The 12,392-nt window shown below is 39.7% G+C and overlaps 1 protein-coding gene across 1 annotated transcript in view; it reads left to right on the top strand.

The window, feature by feature from the left end:
* The first annotated feature begins 280 nt into the window (after positions 1 to 280).
* Positions 281 to 12,392, top strand: part of MYH10 (myosin heavy chain 10) — a 157,070-nt gene continuing 144,958 nt past the window's right edge. Inside the window, 1 exon segment of the mRNA XM_044000022.1 lies at positions 281 to 299. Coding sequence (XP_043855957.1) covers positions 284 to 299 — 16 coding nt within the window. The 5' untranslated portion in view covers positions 281 to 283.

Genomic DNA, 12,392 nt, shown 5'->3' with positions numbered 1-12,392 from the left:
ATCCAGGCTGCGTGTAAATCTGCCCCCCAGAGGGATCCCTAGGCGGGTGGGGGGCACCCCGGGAAGGGTGGGGGCTCTGGATGAATGTTGGGGGTGTTTGTGGGAAACCCCTGAAGGGTGGGGAGGGGTTCTGCGGAGCGGACAAAAGGAAGGGGGCGTCTCGTGTGTTCCGTGGGGAGCCTTGGAGGGAAGCGGGCCCCGCGCGCTTGCGGGCTGGGACCCTTGTGCGGGGAGGGGACAACGAAAGAATGACTGCAGACGGAGCCTTCGGAGGGGAATTTGGATGTCTGCGGACCCCTGTCAGGGAGGGTTCCTGGAGAGGGCGTGTAACCCTGGAGGGGCTGGGAGGAGTCCCGGGAGGAAGGGGTTCTGGGTAGGACTGAGGGGGTGCTGTTCTGGCGCGGGTCGGGGAGGGCCGTGGCTGGGAGGGAAGGAAGGGGGAGTGTTGGGTGGGCTGGGCTCGACTGCGGCCCTCGGTGGTGGAGGGGATTGTGGGGAGACTGGAGATTAGACTGTCTAACGGAGTGGGGGGAGGGACAGAGCCATGCGGGCTGGGAAAGCGCGGGTACCAGGTGCGGGAAGTAGTGTTGAATGTGCTATAGAAGAGGGCGAAGGGTCGATCTGGAGAAGTAGGGCTGCGCTTGTATTGAGTGGGGTGGGATGGAAGAGGAGGGGTTGAGGTGCAATGTGAAAGAAGGCAGGGGTGGGGGCTACGTCTGTGCCTTGGGAAGGGCCTTGCGGAGGCGGGAAAATGTGGCTCGCTTGGGAGGGAAGGGAGGGGGCTCCTTAAATGAGAAGGGGCTGGCTGCTCTTGGAGGCTGGGTTGGCAGGGAGGGGAGGGTCGATCCTCGATTTTGGATCCTATTTCTATTGTGTGAGTGGCTGAGAGTCTCATCTCTGCTTTCTCCACTTGAGGGGCTAAAGTGGGGCTATCTCCAGCTCCCCATTCTCTTTCCTATTCCTCTCCCCGCTCAGCGAACCCTCTCCCCCCAATACCAGTCAGTCGTGAGTCGGAGGCAGCTTGAAACTGGTGCGTTTGTGGGCGCTTTTGAACAAGCTCTTTACCCATGTGGTGGTACGAAAAGGCCCTCCGGACTGGCCTGTAGTATAATGCCCCAGACAAGGGTGAGAGCATGAAGAGGTTTGGTGTGGGTGTCAAGCTCTATAATATCACCGTTATCTCTTTCTGCCTCTGCAGCTCCCTGCAGGATCACTGCGGTTGATTGGGGGGGGGGGGTGCAGTGGCGGTGGGTGGAGGTAGGGACTGCACAAGAAACAAAGACCTCCCTGCAGTTTTAACTGAATAAAATACCAAATATACTACTGTGCTTTGCTGAAATTTTGATTTTTGATTTTGAATCCGAGGCTTGTCTGAACTATCTGAATTATTCTTGATGCCATCTCACTTAAGTAAAAAAAAAAACTTGTATTTAGGTTCTAAGTATCCTCTAACTATCCTATCTTATTCTTTTGATATTTAAGTATCTCTTGCCCTAGAAAAGTGGCCATTTTATGCATTTTTATCTCTGCATCTTGAAGTCTGTTACTTCTGGAGAAGACTAGAAGGGAAGTGACCCGTGAGAGCATTGCTTTTTATTTGGGATCCTCAGGGAAATTATTTCAGTAAAGCCTGGCTGGATGACAGTAGAGAGAAATTGGAAGAGCAGTGTGGATGGAAGATAAAGGAATGTAGAGCTTCAGCTGTTGATTTTCTATATGTGTTCTAATTTAAGAGAAATTTACTAAGTGCTTACTATGCAGAAAATCTCAATTGATGATGGTGGTTTTCATTATAGATTACTTTTTCTTTGCCAGTTTAAACAGATTTCAATAACAATTTCAAGAAAATAGAAAGTCTTAACCAAATAAACATCTTATTGATTTATGGATCTATCATTTGTTAGACTAAGGCAAATAACTAGTTCATTTGGAGAAAAATTGTCTAGCAAATGCACACGTAGAAAGAAAGATCGATTCTCAGATTTTTTTCAGTAATGTGTATGAAAGTGTCTCCTGGATTAATGAATTTCACAAATATTTGAACATTATGTGCAAGGCACTGTATTAGACAGCATGGAAGATACAAAAACACTTAAAGTTATACTTAAGTGGTAGAGAAAAGTGACACAAACACCTATATTGGGTTATGTGTTTTATCTAAGAGCTAGTGGGAAGGAAGTCTTCAAGCTGAGGCTGGATGAGCAGATCAGGTATGTTATAAGGGGGCATTCCTTTCAGATATGGGTTGGATCAGATAGTTGGTGAGGTGGCTTCTGACTGAAATTATGTGGTTCTGTGTCTTGAATTAAAATTGTATTATAGTCAAATGCTCTTAGCCAGTGCTATTCAAGTTTAGAGAAGGAAGAAATAATAGCTTTTTATTGCACATTATTATTTCCTTGTAACAGTTCTATGAAGTAGATAATGCATATTATCTCTTTTGCAGATGATAAGCTTAGCCTCAAAGTTGGTGATTTAATTTCCAGTTAGAAAGTGGCAGATCTCAGATTAAAAAATACAGTGCATTTTACACATAACCCTTATGTAATGTTACAGATAGGTAGATTTATGTAGTCATACATGGAAAAAGTGTTCTAAAACTAGCAGTTGTTGGTACTTTATGTGTGGTATTGAATTTTTAAAAGTATTATATGATTTGTTGTTTTTTGGTTTTTTTTTTAGTGAGGCAATTGGGGTTAAGTGACTTGCCCAGGGTCACACAGCTAGTAAGTGTCAAGTGTCTGAGATCGGATTTGAACTCAGGTACTCCTGACTCCAGGGCGGGTGCTTTATCCACTGCACCACCTAGCCGCCCCAAGTATTATATGATTTGTACAAGTATTCCTGTTTTTTTTTTTTTACTTAATTAAACAATTACTGCTTAGCTGCCCTTATTGCCTGTTTCTACATGCCCTCATTCGCTGCTTTTTTTGAATTAAGAAAAACTTTTTAAAATATCACAATCTATTTTTTACCTGCTGCTTGAGTAATGTTCCTATTGCCAGCTCTCTAATATAACTACCTTACCTAAAAACTCATTCCACTTCTAGATTCATGAATTCATTTCACAGATATTTGAGCATTTATTATGTGTAAAGCACTATTAGAAGCAGTGTGGGGGATACAATTAACACAAGACTGTATGCTTAGTAAGGAAGCTGAGGGACACATACCTACATTGGAATCTGTTTGGCCTCATTCTAACATTTTTATTATTGGCTTAAAGGCATAGATTACCTTCTCATTAAATTTATCCCCATTGAATACTTTGGCATTTAAGTGCCTTCCCATATCTGACTCTGACCTAACATTTCATCCAACTTGGACCTTCCTGTGTTCTCTTTCCACCCCCTCTCCTCAGTGTGGCTTTACTCAAGGGTGACCCCTATGCCTGGAGTGGAGTGAAGTCCTTTCTCTTAATGGATATTTGAATGGAATTGTCTGTGTATATGCTTCAGTCAGCAAATATTTATTGAGCACAGGTACAGTTGAAGTTTTGGCTTCACAAATTTTCCAAACTTCTCAACATTTTGTTTCTCTTTTGTTTAGATCCTCCATTTTCTAAACTTTTGGGAGTCTGTATTAAGCATTGTACCCTGAAAAAAAATCAGTGTCATTCTTGACCTCTGCAATGTTAAGACACTGCTGAGTAGACAGACCCTTCTTGAAACTCTGCAACTTGTTCCTTTTTCATCTTTGCTCTTTTGACACTTTATTCCTTCATAAATTCACCTACTTTCATGGTTTTAATGTGACCTCTCAAATCTATCTTCCAACCTCTTTTGAAATATTGAAATACCTATTGAAATATTTCCAAATGTTTACTTCTGGCTGTAGGTAATTATTTCACTGATAGAACCTAAAAATGAACATCTAAGACAGGAACTAGCAACATTTTCTGCCAAATCAGTCCCTTTCTCCTAACTTATTTTTTTTTTAATGTATGAGGTATTTTATTTTTTCTGTTACATGTAAAGATAGTTCTCAACTTTTGTTTATACATGCTTTACAATTTCAGATTTTTCTCCCTCCCTCCCCTCCCTCCCCCCTCCCCTAGACAGCAGGTAATCTGATATAGGTTATATCTATATATCTCTATACATATACATATAGATATATATATACACACACATATATATATACACATAATAACATTAATCCTATTTCTGCATTAATCCTGTTACAAGAGAAAGAATCAGAGCAGTGATGCAAAAGCTCAAAATAGAAAAAAAAAACAGCACCCAAAACAAAAGAAATAATATGGTTCAATCAGCATCTATACTCCACAGTTCTTTCTTTCTTTTTTTTTTCTTGGATTTGGAGATCCTCTTCTATCATGAGTTCCCTGGAACTCTTCTGTACCATTGCATTGGTGAGAAGAATATAGTCCATCACAGTAGGTCAACACTCATTGTTGATGATACTGTGTACAATGTTCTTCTGGTTCTGCTCATCTCACTCATCATTAGCTCACGTAAGACCCTCCAGGTTTCTCTGAACTCTTCCTGCTCATCATTTCTTACAACGCAATAGTATTCCATTGTATTCATATACCACAACTTGTCCAGCCATTCCCCAATTGATGGGCACCCCCTCAACTTCCAATTCCTTGCTACCACGTAAAGAGCAGCTATAAATATTTTTGTACATGTGGGTCCCTTTCCCCCTTCCATGATTTCTTTGGGCAAAAGACCTAAAAGTGGGATTGCTGGGTCAAAGGGTATGCACAGCTTTATCGCCCTTTGGGCATAATTCCAAATTGCTCTCCAGAATGGTTGGATCAGCTCACACTAATGCATTGTTGGTGGAGCTGTGAGCTGATCCAACCATTCTGGAGAGCAATTTGGAATTATGCCCAAAGGGCGATAAAGCTCCTAACTTATTTTATATTTTAATCAGCTTTTATGGAACTATATTAATGATGTTAGATTCTTTCAAAGGCCTTTAGCCCAGTCCAGGCACATGCCTTGCTAGGTAGGGATATGTGCCCTGTCTTAAGGCTGTATTAAGGATGCCCACAAAGAGCCTGATTCAGTTGTTTGGGGTTTTTTTTGGTGGGGCACTGAGGGTTAAGTAACTTGCCCAAGGTCACACAGCTAGTAAGTGTCCGAGGCCAGACTTGAACTCAGGTCCTCCTGAATCCAGGGCTGGTGCTCTATCCACTGTGCCACCTAGCTGCCCCTCAAACATATTGTCTTTTTTGAGATTATTTTATTCACTATGAGGGCTACTCCATTTCTCTTAAGGGAAATCTTGTCCACAGTAGTATATATAATGATCACCTGAATCAAATTCATCCATTCCCATCCATTTAAGTAGTTCACCTAAGATGTTGATGTTTAATCTTTCCATCTCATATTTGACCACATCCAGCTTATCTTGGTTTATAGATCTTACATTTCAAGTTCCTGTGCAATATTGGTCTTTGTAGCATCGGACTTTTCTTTCATCAGATATATGTACAGTTCTGCAGCTGGTTTTGGCCTAGCTACTTCATTAGTACTGGAGCTACTTGTAATTGTCCTCTGCTTTTCCTCACTAGTGTGTTGGGCACCTTCAGACCTGAGTGCCTCATCTCATTTTAGTACTGTCCATATGGTTTTCTTGGCAAAGATACTGGAGTGGTTTGACATTTTCTTCAATGGATCTTTTTTTTTTTTTTTTTTTTTTTTTTTTTTTTTTTGCTTTGCAGGGCAATAAAGGTTAAGTGACTTGCCCAGGGTCCCATTAGCTGTCAAGTATCTGAAGTCAATCAGGTCTTCCTGAATCCAGGGCTGGTGCTTTATCCACCAGTGGATCATTTTTTGTTGGCACTCTGCATTATGACCTATCTGTTTCTTAATCCTGCATGGTGTAGCTCATAGTTTCATTGAGTTATGCAAGCACTTCTGCAGTGGTCCAGGAAGGATCTATAATGTAATTTTAGAAAGGTAGAAAACACTTAACAGCTTGGGGAGTCTTCATAGAAGAGATGTCCTCCAAGCTGAGTCTTGAAAAGAAGACAGAAGCCCTTTTGAAAGTTAGAAGATGAAGAGGTATGATGCATTTAGCTTAGAAGATGGATTCTGCCAATACATGGAGACAGGAGATGAAATATTGAGTTTAGAGAACAAAGACTAGGGGAATGATGAAGAATAAGGTTAGGAAGGCAAGCTAAATCCAGGTTTTGGAGGGCCTTAAATGCCAGGTGGAAGATTGTATTTTATTTTAGAAGCAAAAGGGAACTCCAAGATTTTTGAGCAGGAGAGAGACATTAGAGCGGCGCTTTAACAAGATTGTTCTTGGCAGGAACGTGGAGGATGGATTAGAGACAAGAGACAGCAACCAATGGAGACCAATTAGGGCTATTATAATAGTGAAGGTGAGTGGTGATGAAGTCTTGAACTAGGGTGGAAACCATGTGAGTGGAGACAAGGAGATGGGTGCCAAGAGCTGTGGAGGTGGAATTGACTTGCCAACTGATAGGGTATTGGGTTTGAAAGAGGAGAAAGGATCAGAAAAAGTTAAAGGATCACTGAAGGCTGTGAAGCTGCATATGAAGTATAGTAGGACCCTCAATAAAAATAGGTTAGTTTGATATGGAGGGTAAGGGGTAGGGGGAGATAATGAGTATTGTTTTCAGACATTGTTTCAGTCCAGCAAACATTTATTAAGTACCTGCTGTGTGCAAAACACTGGACTAAGGGCTGAGGATACAAAGACAGAAATGAAACAGTTCCTGCCCTTAAGGAGCTTACCAATGTAGCTGGTAGCATACAACATATACACAGGTAAGTAAATACAAAGTTATACAAAGTATTTCTGTGGGAAAGCATTAACAACTAGGAAATTAGGAAAGATCTTTTCTAAGTCACCCGAATTATTCCTTTAAGGAAGCTAGGAATCCTTACAAGGTAGTGTTTTTGTTTTTGTTTTAATTTAATTTTTTTTCAATTAATAAGCCTTTAGTTCTTTTCATTCTCACCTCCACTGAAAAAAGCAAAACAAAAAACCTTGGTAACAAATAAGCAGTAAGTCAAGCAAAACATTTCCCATGTTGACTACATCCAAATAGGTACAATTTATTTTGCATCTTGAGTCCTATCATATTTTTCTTAGGCGATTATTCATCATTGGTCCTCCCGTTAGTTATTGCATTGATCAGAATTTTGGTTCTGTTCACTTCTCTCAGCATCTGCTCATGCAAATCTTACCATGAATCTTTCAAATATCCTTTTCGTTATCTGCAGCATAATATAATTCATATGCCTTGATTTGTTTAGACATTCCCCAGTTAAGGAATACCCCCTTAGTTTCCAGTTCTTTGTCGATACAAAAAAACATACTATAGTTTTATACATACACAGGGGTCCTTGTTTTCTTGGTTTTCTTGGTTTAGGCCTGGGTAGTATTAACACTGGATTGGGTCAGAAAGTTGAGTGGTTTTGAGGGCATATTTCTGTATTGCTTTCCAGAATGACTGGATCAGTTCATAGTTGTATCAAATAGTACATTGATGTATTTGCTTTCCTGCAGCCCCTTCAACATGTCATTTTTCTTTTTTACAAATGTTGTCAATCTGATGGGTGTGAGGTGGAACATCAGAATGCTTTAATTTACATTTCCCTAGTTATTCTCTATTGGTGGGGCAACTAGGTGGCTCAGTGGATAGAACACCAGTTCTGGAGTCAGGAGGGCCTGAGTTTAAATCTGACCATAGACATTTACTGTCCATGACTGTGGGCAAGTCGCTTAACCCTGATTGCCTCAAAAAAAAAACCCCAATTTATTGATTGGGAATATTTTTCATATTGTAGATAGCTTGTATTTCTTGGAAAATTGCCTTTTATATCTATCTGCATGTATGTGTGTGTGTATATATATCCTTTGACCGTTTATCAATTGGGGAATGACTTTTTCTTATAGATTTCAATTAATTCCTTGTAAATCTCTATAAGGTGTTATTGAAGAAAGGGTATATTCCAGACATGGGGGGACCACCTATGCAAAGGGATGTAGGAAGATGAAATCTCAAGTTCAGGGTCTTGTTAGCTGGCCAGTTTGATTGGAACAAAGGCATCAAGGGGGAAAATAGGTGGAAGAGATTGTGGATGGCTTTATATGATGTATGGATTTTGCATTTTTTACTAGAGACAGTTGGATGAAATGCACAGCTTTTGATGGATATACACATGTCAGTGAGTGGTGATGTGGGACTAGAATTCAGGAGAGATTTAGACCTGTTATCTAAATACTTAGAGATAATTGAACATGTAAGATATAATGAAAACACTTAAGGGGAAGAAAAGAAGATGACTTTGGACAAGTTCTTGAGTGGGGCCACATTTACTACAGAGAAGAGGAATGATTTGGCAAAGGAGAGTGAGAATGGTCAGATATGTATGAAGAGAACCAGGGAAGAAAGTCAAGGAAGCTAAGTGGGGAGAGTATACCTGGGAAGAAAATAGAAGTCAAGGAATTTTTTAGGACTGAGGAAAAAATATAACAAAATAGCTGGTAACCTTGTGAGAATTCTATTGTGTTATTGGCTTCTTGCAGGTGGTGTACCACATTTTGTTTCAATTCCTTTATATATTATTCATAGACAGGTTGGCTTGATGAATAGAACATTGGATCTTGGAGGACCTGAATTAGAAATATGCCTCAGGCATTAACTAGCAGTGTGAGCCTTTTGTCACTTAACCTGTCTCACACCCAGGTTCCTGATCTATCTTTATTCATTTTTTTTTTGTGGGGCAATGGGGGTTAAGTGACTTGCCCAGGGTCACACAGCCAGTAAGTGTAAAAATTTTTTTATACCATGTTCATCCACTGCGCCACCTAGCCGCCCCCTATTCATTTTTAATAATGATAAACATTTTTATTTAAAGTTCCAAATTCTATCCCTTTTTCACCTCCTTCTCCTTCCCCCTCCCTAAGATGGTAAGCAATCAGATATGTTATACATGTGCAATTATGTAAAACATTATAATAGGGGCAGCTAGGTGGCGCAATAGATAGAGCACCGGCCCTGGATTCAGGAGGACCTGAGTTCAAATCCGGCCTCAGACACTTAACACTTAACTAGCTGTGTGACCCTGGGCAAGTCACTTAACCCCAATTTGCCTCACTAAAAAAAAAAAAAGGTCTAAAAAAACCCATTATAATAGTTATTTTGTATAAGAAAACTTGAATAAAAGAAAATAAAAGTGAAAAATAGCATGCTTCAGTCTGTGTTCAATCAGTATCAGTTCTTTGGAGGTAGATAGTGTGCTTTATCATTAGTCCTTTGGGATTGTCTTGGATCGTTGTATTGCTTCATCAAACAATATTGCTGTCACTGCACAACATTCTCCTGGTTCTGCTCACTTCACTATATGTCAGTTCTTTCTGAAATCATCCTGCTTGTCATTTCTTACAGCACAATAATATTCCATCATAATCATATACCACAGCTTATTTAGCCATTTTCTAATTGATAGGCATTCCTTTGATTTCCAATTCTTAGCCACCACAAAAGAATTGCTAGGAATATTTTTGTACAAATAGGTCTTCTCTTTTTGGGGATGTCTTTGGTATATAAACCTAGCAGTGGTATTGCTGGATCAAAAGCAGTTTTATAGCCCTTTGGGCATAGTTCCAAATTGCTCTACAGAATGGTTGGATCCATTCATAACTCCACCAATAGTGGATTAGCATCCCAGTTTTCTCACATCCCCTCCAACAACCAATATTTTCTTTTTTTGTTATATTTGCCATTCGGATAAGTGTGAAGTGATAGTTGTTTTAATTAGCATTTCTCTCTAATCAGTAGTGATTTAGAACATTTTTTCATATGACTATAGATAGCTGTCTGTTCATATCCTTTGACCATTTATCAATTGGGGAATGACTTGTAGTTTTATAAATTTGACTCAAAGGCTCCATTTCTCAAATATATTTCTGAATATTTTTTTTTTTTTGAGTGGGGCAATAGGGGTTAAGTGACTTGCCCAGGATCACACAGCTAGTAAGTGTCAAGTGTCTGAGGTCGGATTTGTACTCCTGAATCCAGGGCTGGTGCTTTATCCTATGTGCCACCTAGCTGCCCCCCCCCCCAAATATATAGAGAACTGAGTCAGAGATACTTGTTTCAATAATCATATAGATTACTATAGTGTAATTTGTACCTTTTCTGTTCTACTGATCCACTTTTCTATTTCTTAACCAGTATAAGATTGTTTTGATAATTACCCCTTTATAATAGTTTGAGATCTGGTACTGCTAGACCACCTTCTTTAACATTTCTTGTCATTGATTCCCTTGATATCGTTGAGCTTTTGTTCTTCCAGATGAATTTTGTTCTAGAGCTATAAAATATTTTTTTGATAGTTTGATTGGTATGGCATTAAATAAATTAACTTAGGTAGGACTGTCATTTTTATTGTATTGGCTTGACCTACCTGTGAGCAATTAATATTTTTCCCAGATTGTTTCAATGTGACTTTATTTGTGTGAAGTGTTTTATAGTTGTGTTCGCATAGTTCCTAGGTTTGACTTGGCAGGTAGACTGCCAAGTATTTTATATTGTCTACAGTTATTTTAAGGTCCTGGATCTTTAAAAAAAATCAGATAACTTAAGTATTATGTTATTAATAGAAACTTAATTTTTTTTTATTGCACTTTTCTTCAATCAACAAATGTACTTTCTTCACACCCCCCCCCCCCCCAAGAAAAATCCCTTGTTAACAAATTTCTGCACTGGCCATGTGAAACCCCCAATCCCAATCTATGTCATTCTACATGCTGAGTCCTTACCCTCTTCATCAGGAAGTGAGTAGCACATTTTATTCTTTTTTTTTTTTCACATTTTATTCTTATTCCTCTGGAATAATGGTTAGTCATTACAGTAATCAGAGTTCTGATTTCCTTTGGAGTTGTTTGCCATACCATATTCTTATCTTTATATACATTGTTTTCTTGATTCAATTCAACTTTTCATCAGTTCATTCAAGTTTTTCCAGGTTTCTCTGAAAGCATTCCTTTCATCATTTGTTTTTATTTAATTTGGGGGGGGGGGGAGCGCTGCTGGGGCAATGAGGGTTAAGTGACTTGCCCAGGGTCACACAGCTTAGTAAGTGTTAAGTGTCTGAGGCTGTATTTGAACTCAGGTCCTCCTGAATCCAAGGCCAGTGCTTTATCTACTGCAACACCTAGCTGCCCCCTCTTTCATCATTTCTTAGAACACAGTAGTACTTTATCACATCTATATACTTGATTCCCAGTTGTTGAGCACCCCCCACAGATTCCCCCTTTTTTTTGCCACCTCAAAAAGTTGTATTTTTGTACCTTTTTAGAGTTTGTTTTACTTAGTCCTAATTTCTCCCTTAATTTTTGCTCTAATTCCCCTTTCTCTTTTTTTAAATTTTCCTTTTGAGTGAATGTATTTCTGTACCCAGTTTGTGTGTGTGTGTGTGTGTGTGTGTGTGTGTGTGTGTGTGTGTGTGTGTGTGTGTTAGTCTCCTTTGACCAGTTAAGATGAGAGTAAGGTTTAAGTGTCAGGCGCTTATCCCAACACCACCTCCTTGTTTGTATAGATGTTCTATTCTGATTATGTGGGATAATTTTCCTTAACCTTCTTTTTCTCTTTCCTTATTATATTCCTCTTTCCTTCCCTTTCCATTCTTCTTTTAAGATCAAGACATAACCACTCCCAGGCCTTCTGTCTAATTAGACCCTTGATGATGATAAGGGATTATAGGGAGTACATGTGTCATTTCCTCATTTAGAATGTAAGCAGTTTATTCATTTTTTTTTCTTTTTACTCCTGTATTTGAACTCAAACAGTTTCTAGGTGTTTTAGAGTCATTTTCTTCTGAGTTTGTCTTAAGTGTCTTTTTGTCATAACTTTTAATAATGGGATTCTTTTTTTGTTTGTTTTGTTCATGATGTTAGGACCCAATTCTGTGCGCTTCTATTGGAATGAATGTCTGGACTGTTCCTTTTGCTGCTTTCTTGGGGTACTGATTGTTAACCCCAGGGAGAGCTCAGGATCAGGATTTGTAAGATTTCAGCACTTCCAAAGTGATATGTTCTAGTGCAAGATTATTTGCTCCGCTTTTTTGAGGTCTACAAATTCCTCAGCTGGGTTTGGGTCTCAGCAACAAGAGACTACTTACTGCTGAACTCAGTCACTGTTGTTTTAAGTGACAGAATTGTAGACTCCTTTGGCCTGGGATTGCTGTTCTGGTAATTCCTCTGCAGTCTTCACACTGGGCTGGAGGCTGGAACCTGTACCCTGTTTTACCAGATCTACTCTTGAGATTTGGGCCATACTGTTACTCCTTGCTTTTGAACTTGCTCCTCTGCCTGGGGGAGAGGTGGGGTAGAGGGAGAAGGAAGGGGAGGGGAGGAGAGACAGGTCCTTCTTATAC

Source organism: Dromiciops gliroides, chromosome 4 (assembly GCF_019393635.1).
Source record: "Dromiciops gliroides isolate mDroGli1 chromosome 4, mDroGli1.pri, whole genome shotgun sequence".
Taxonomy (NCBI): Eukaryota; Metazoa; Chordata; class Mammalia; order Microbiotheria; family Microbiotheriidae; genus Dromiciops; species Dromiciops gliroides.
The sequence above is the reverse complement of the archived record's forward strand: the minus strand, read 5'-3'. Positions and strand labels throughout refer to the sequence as shown.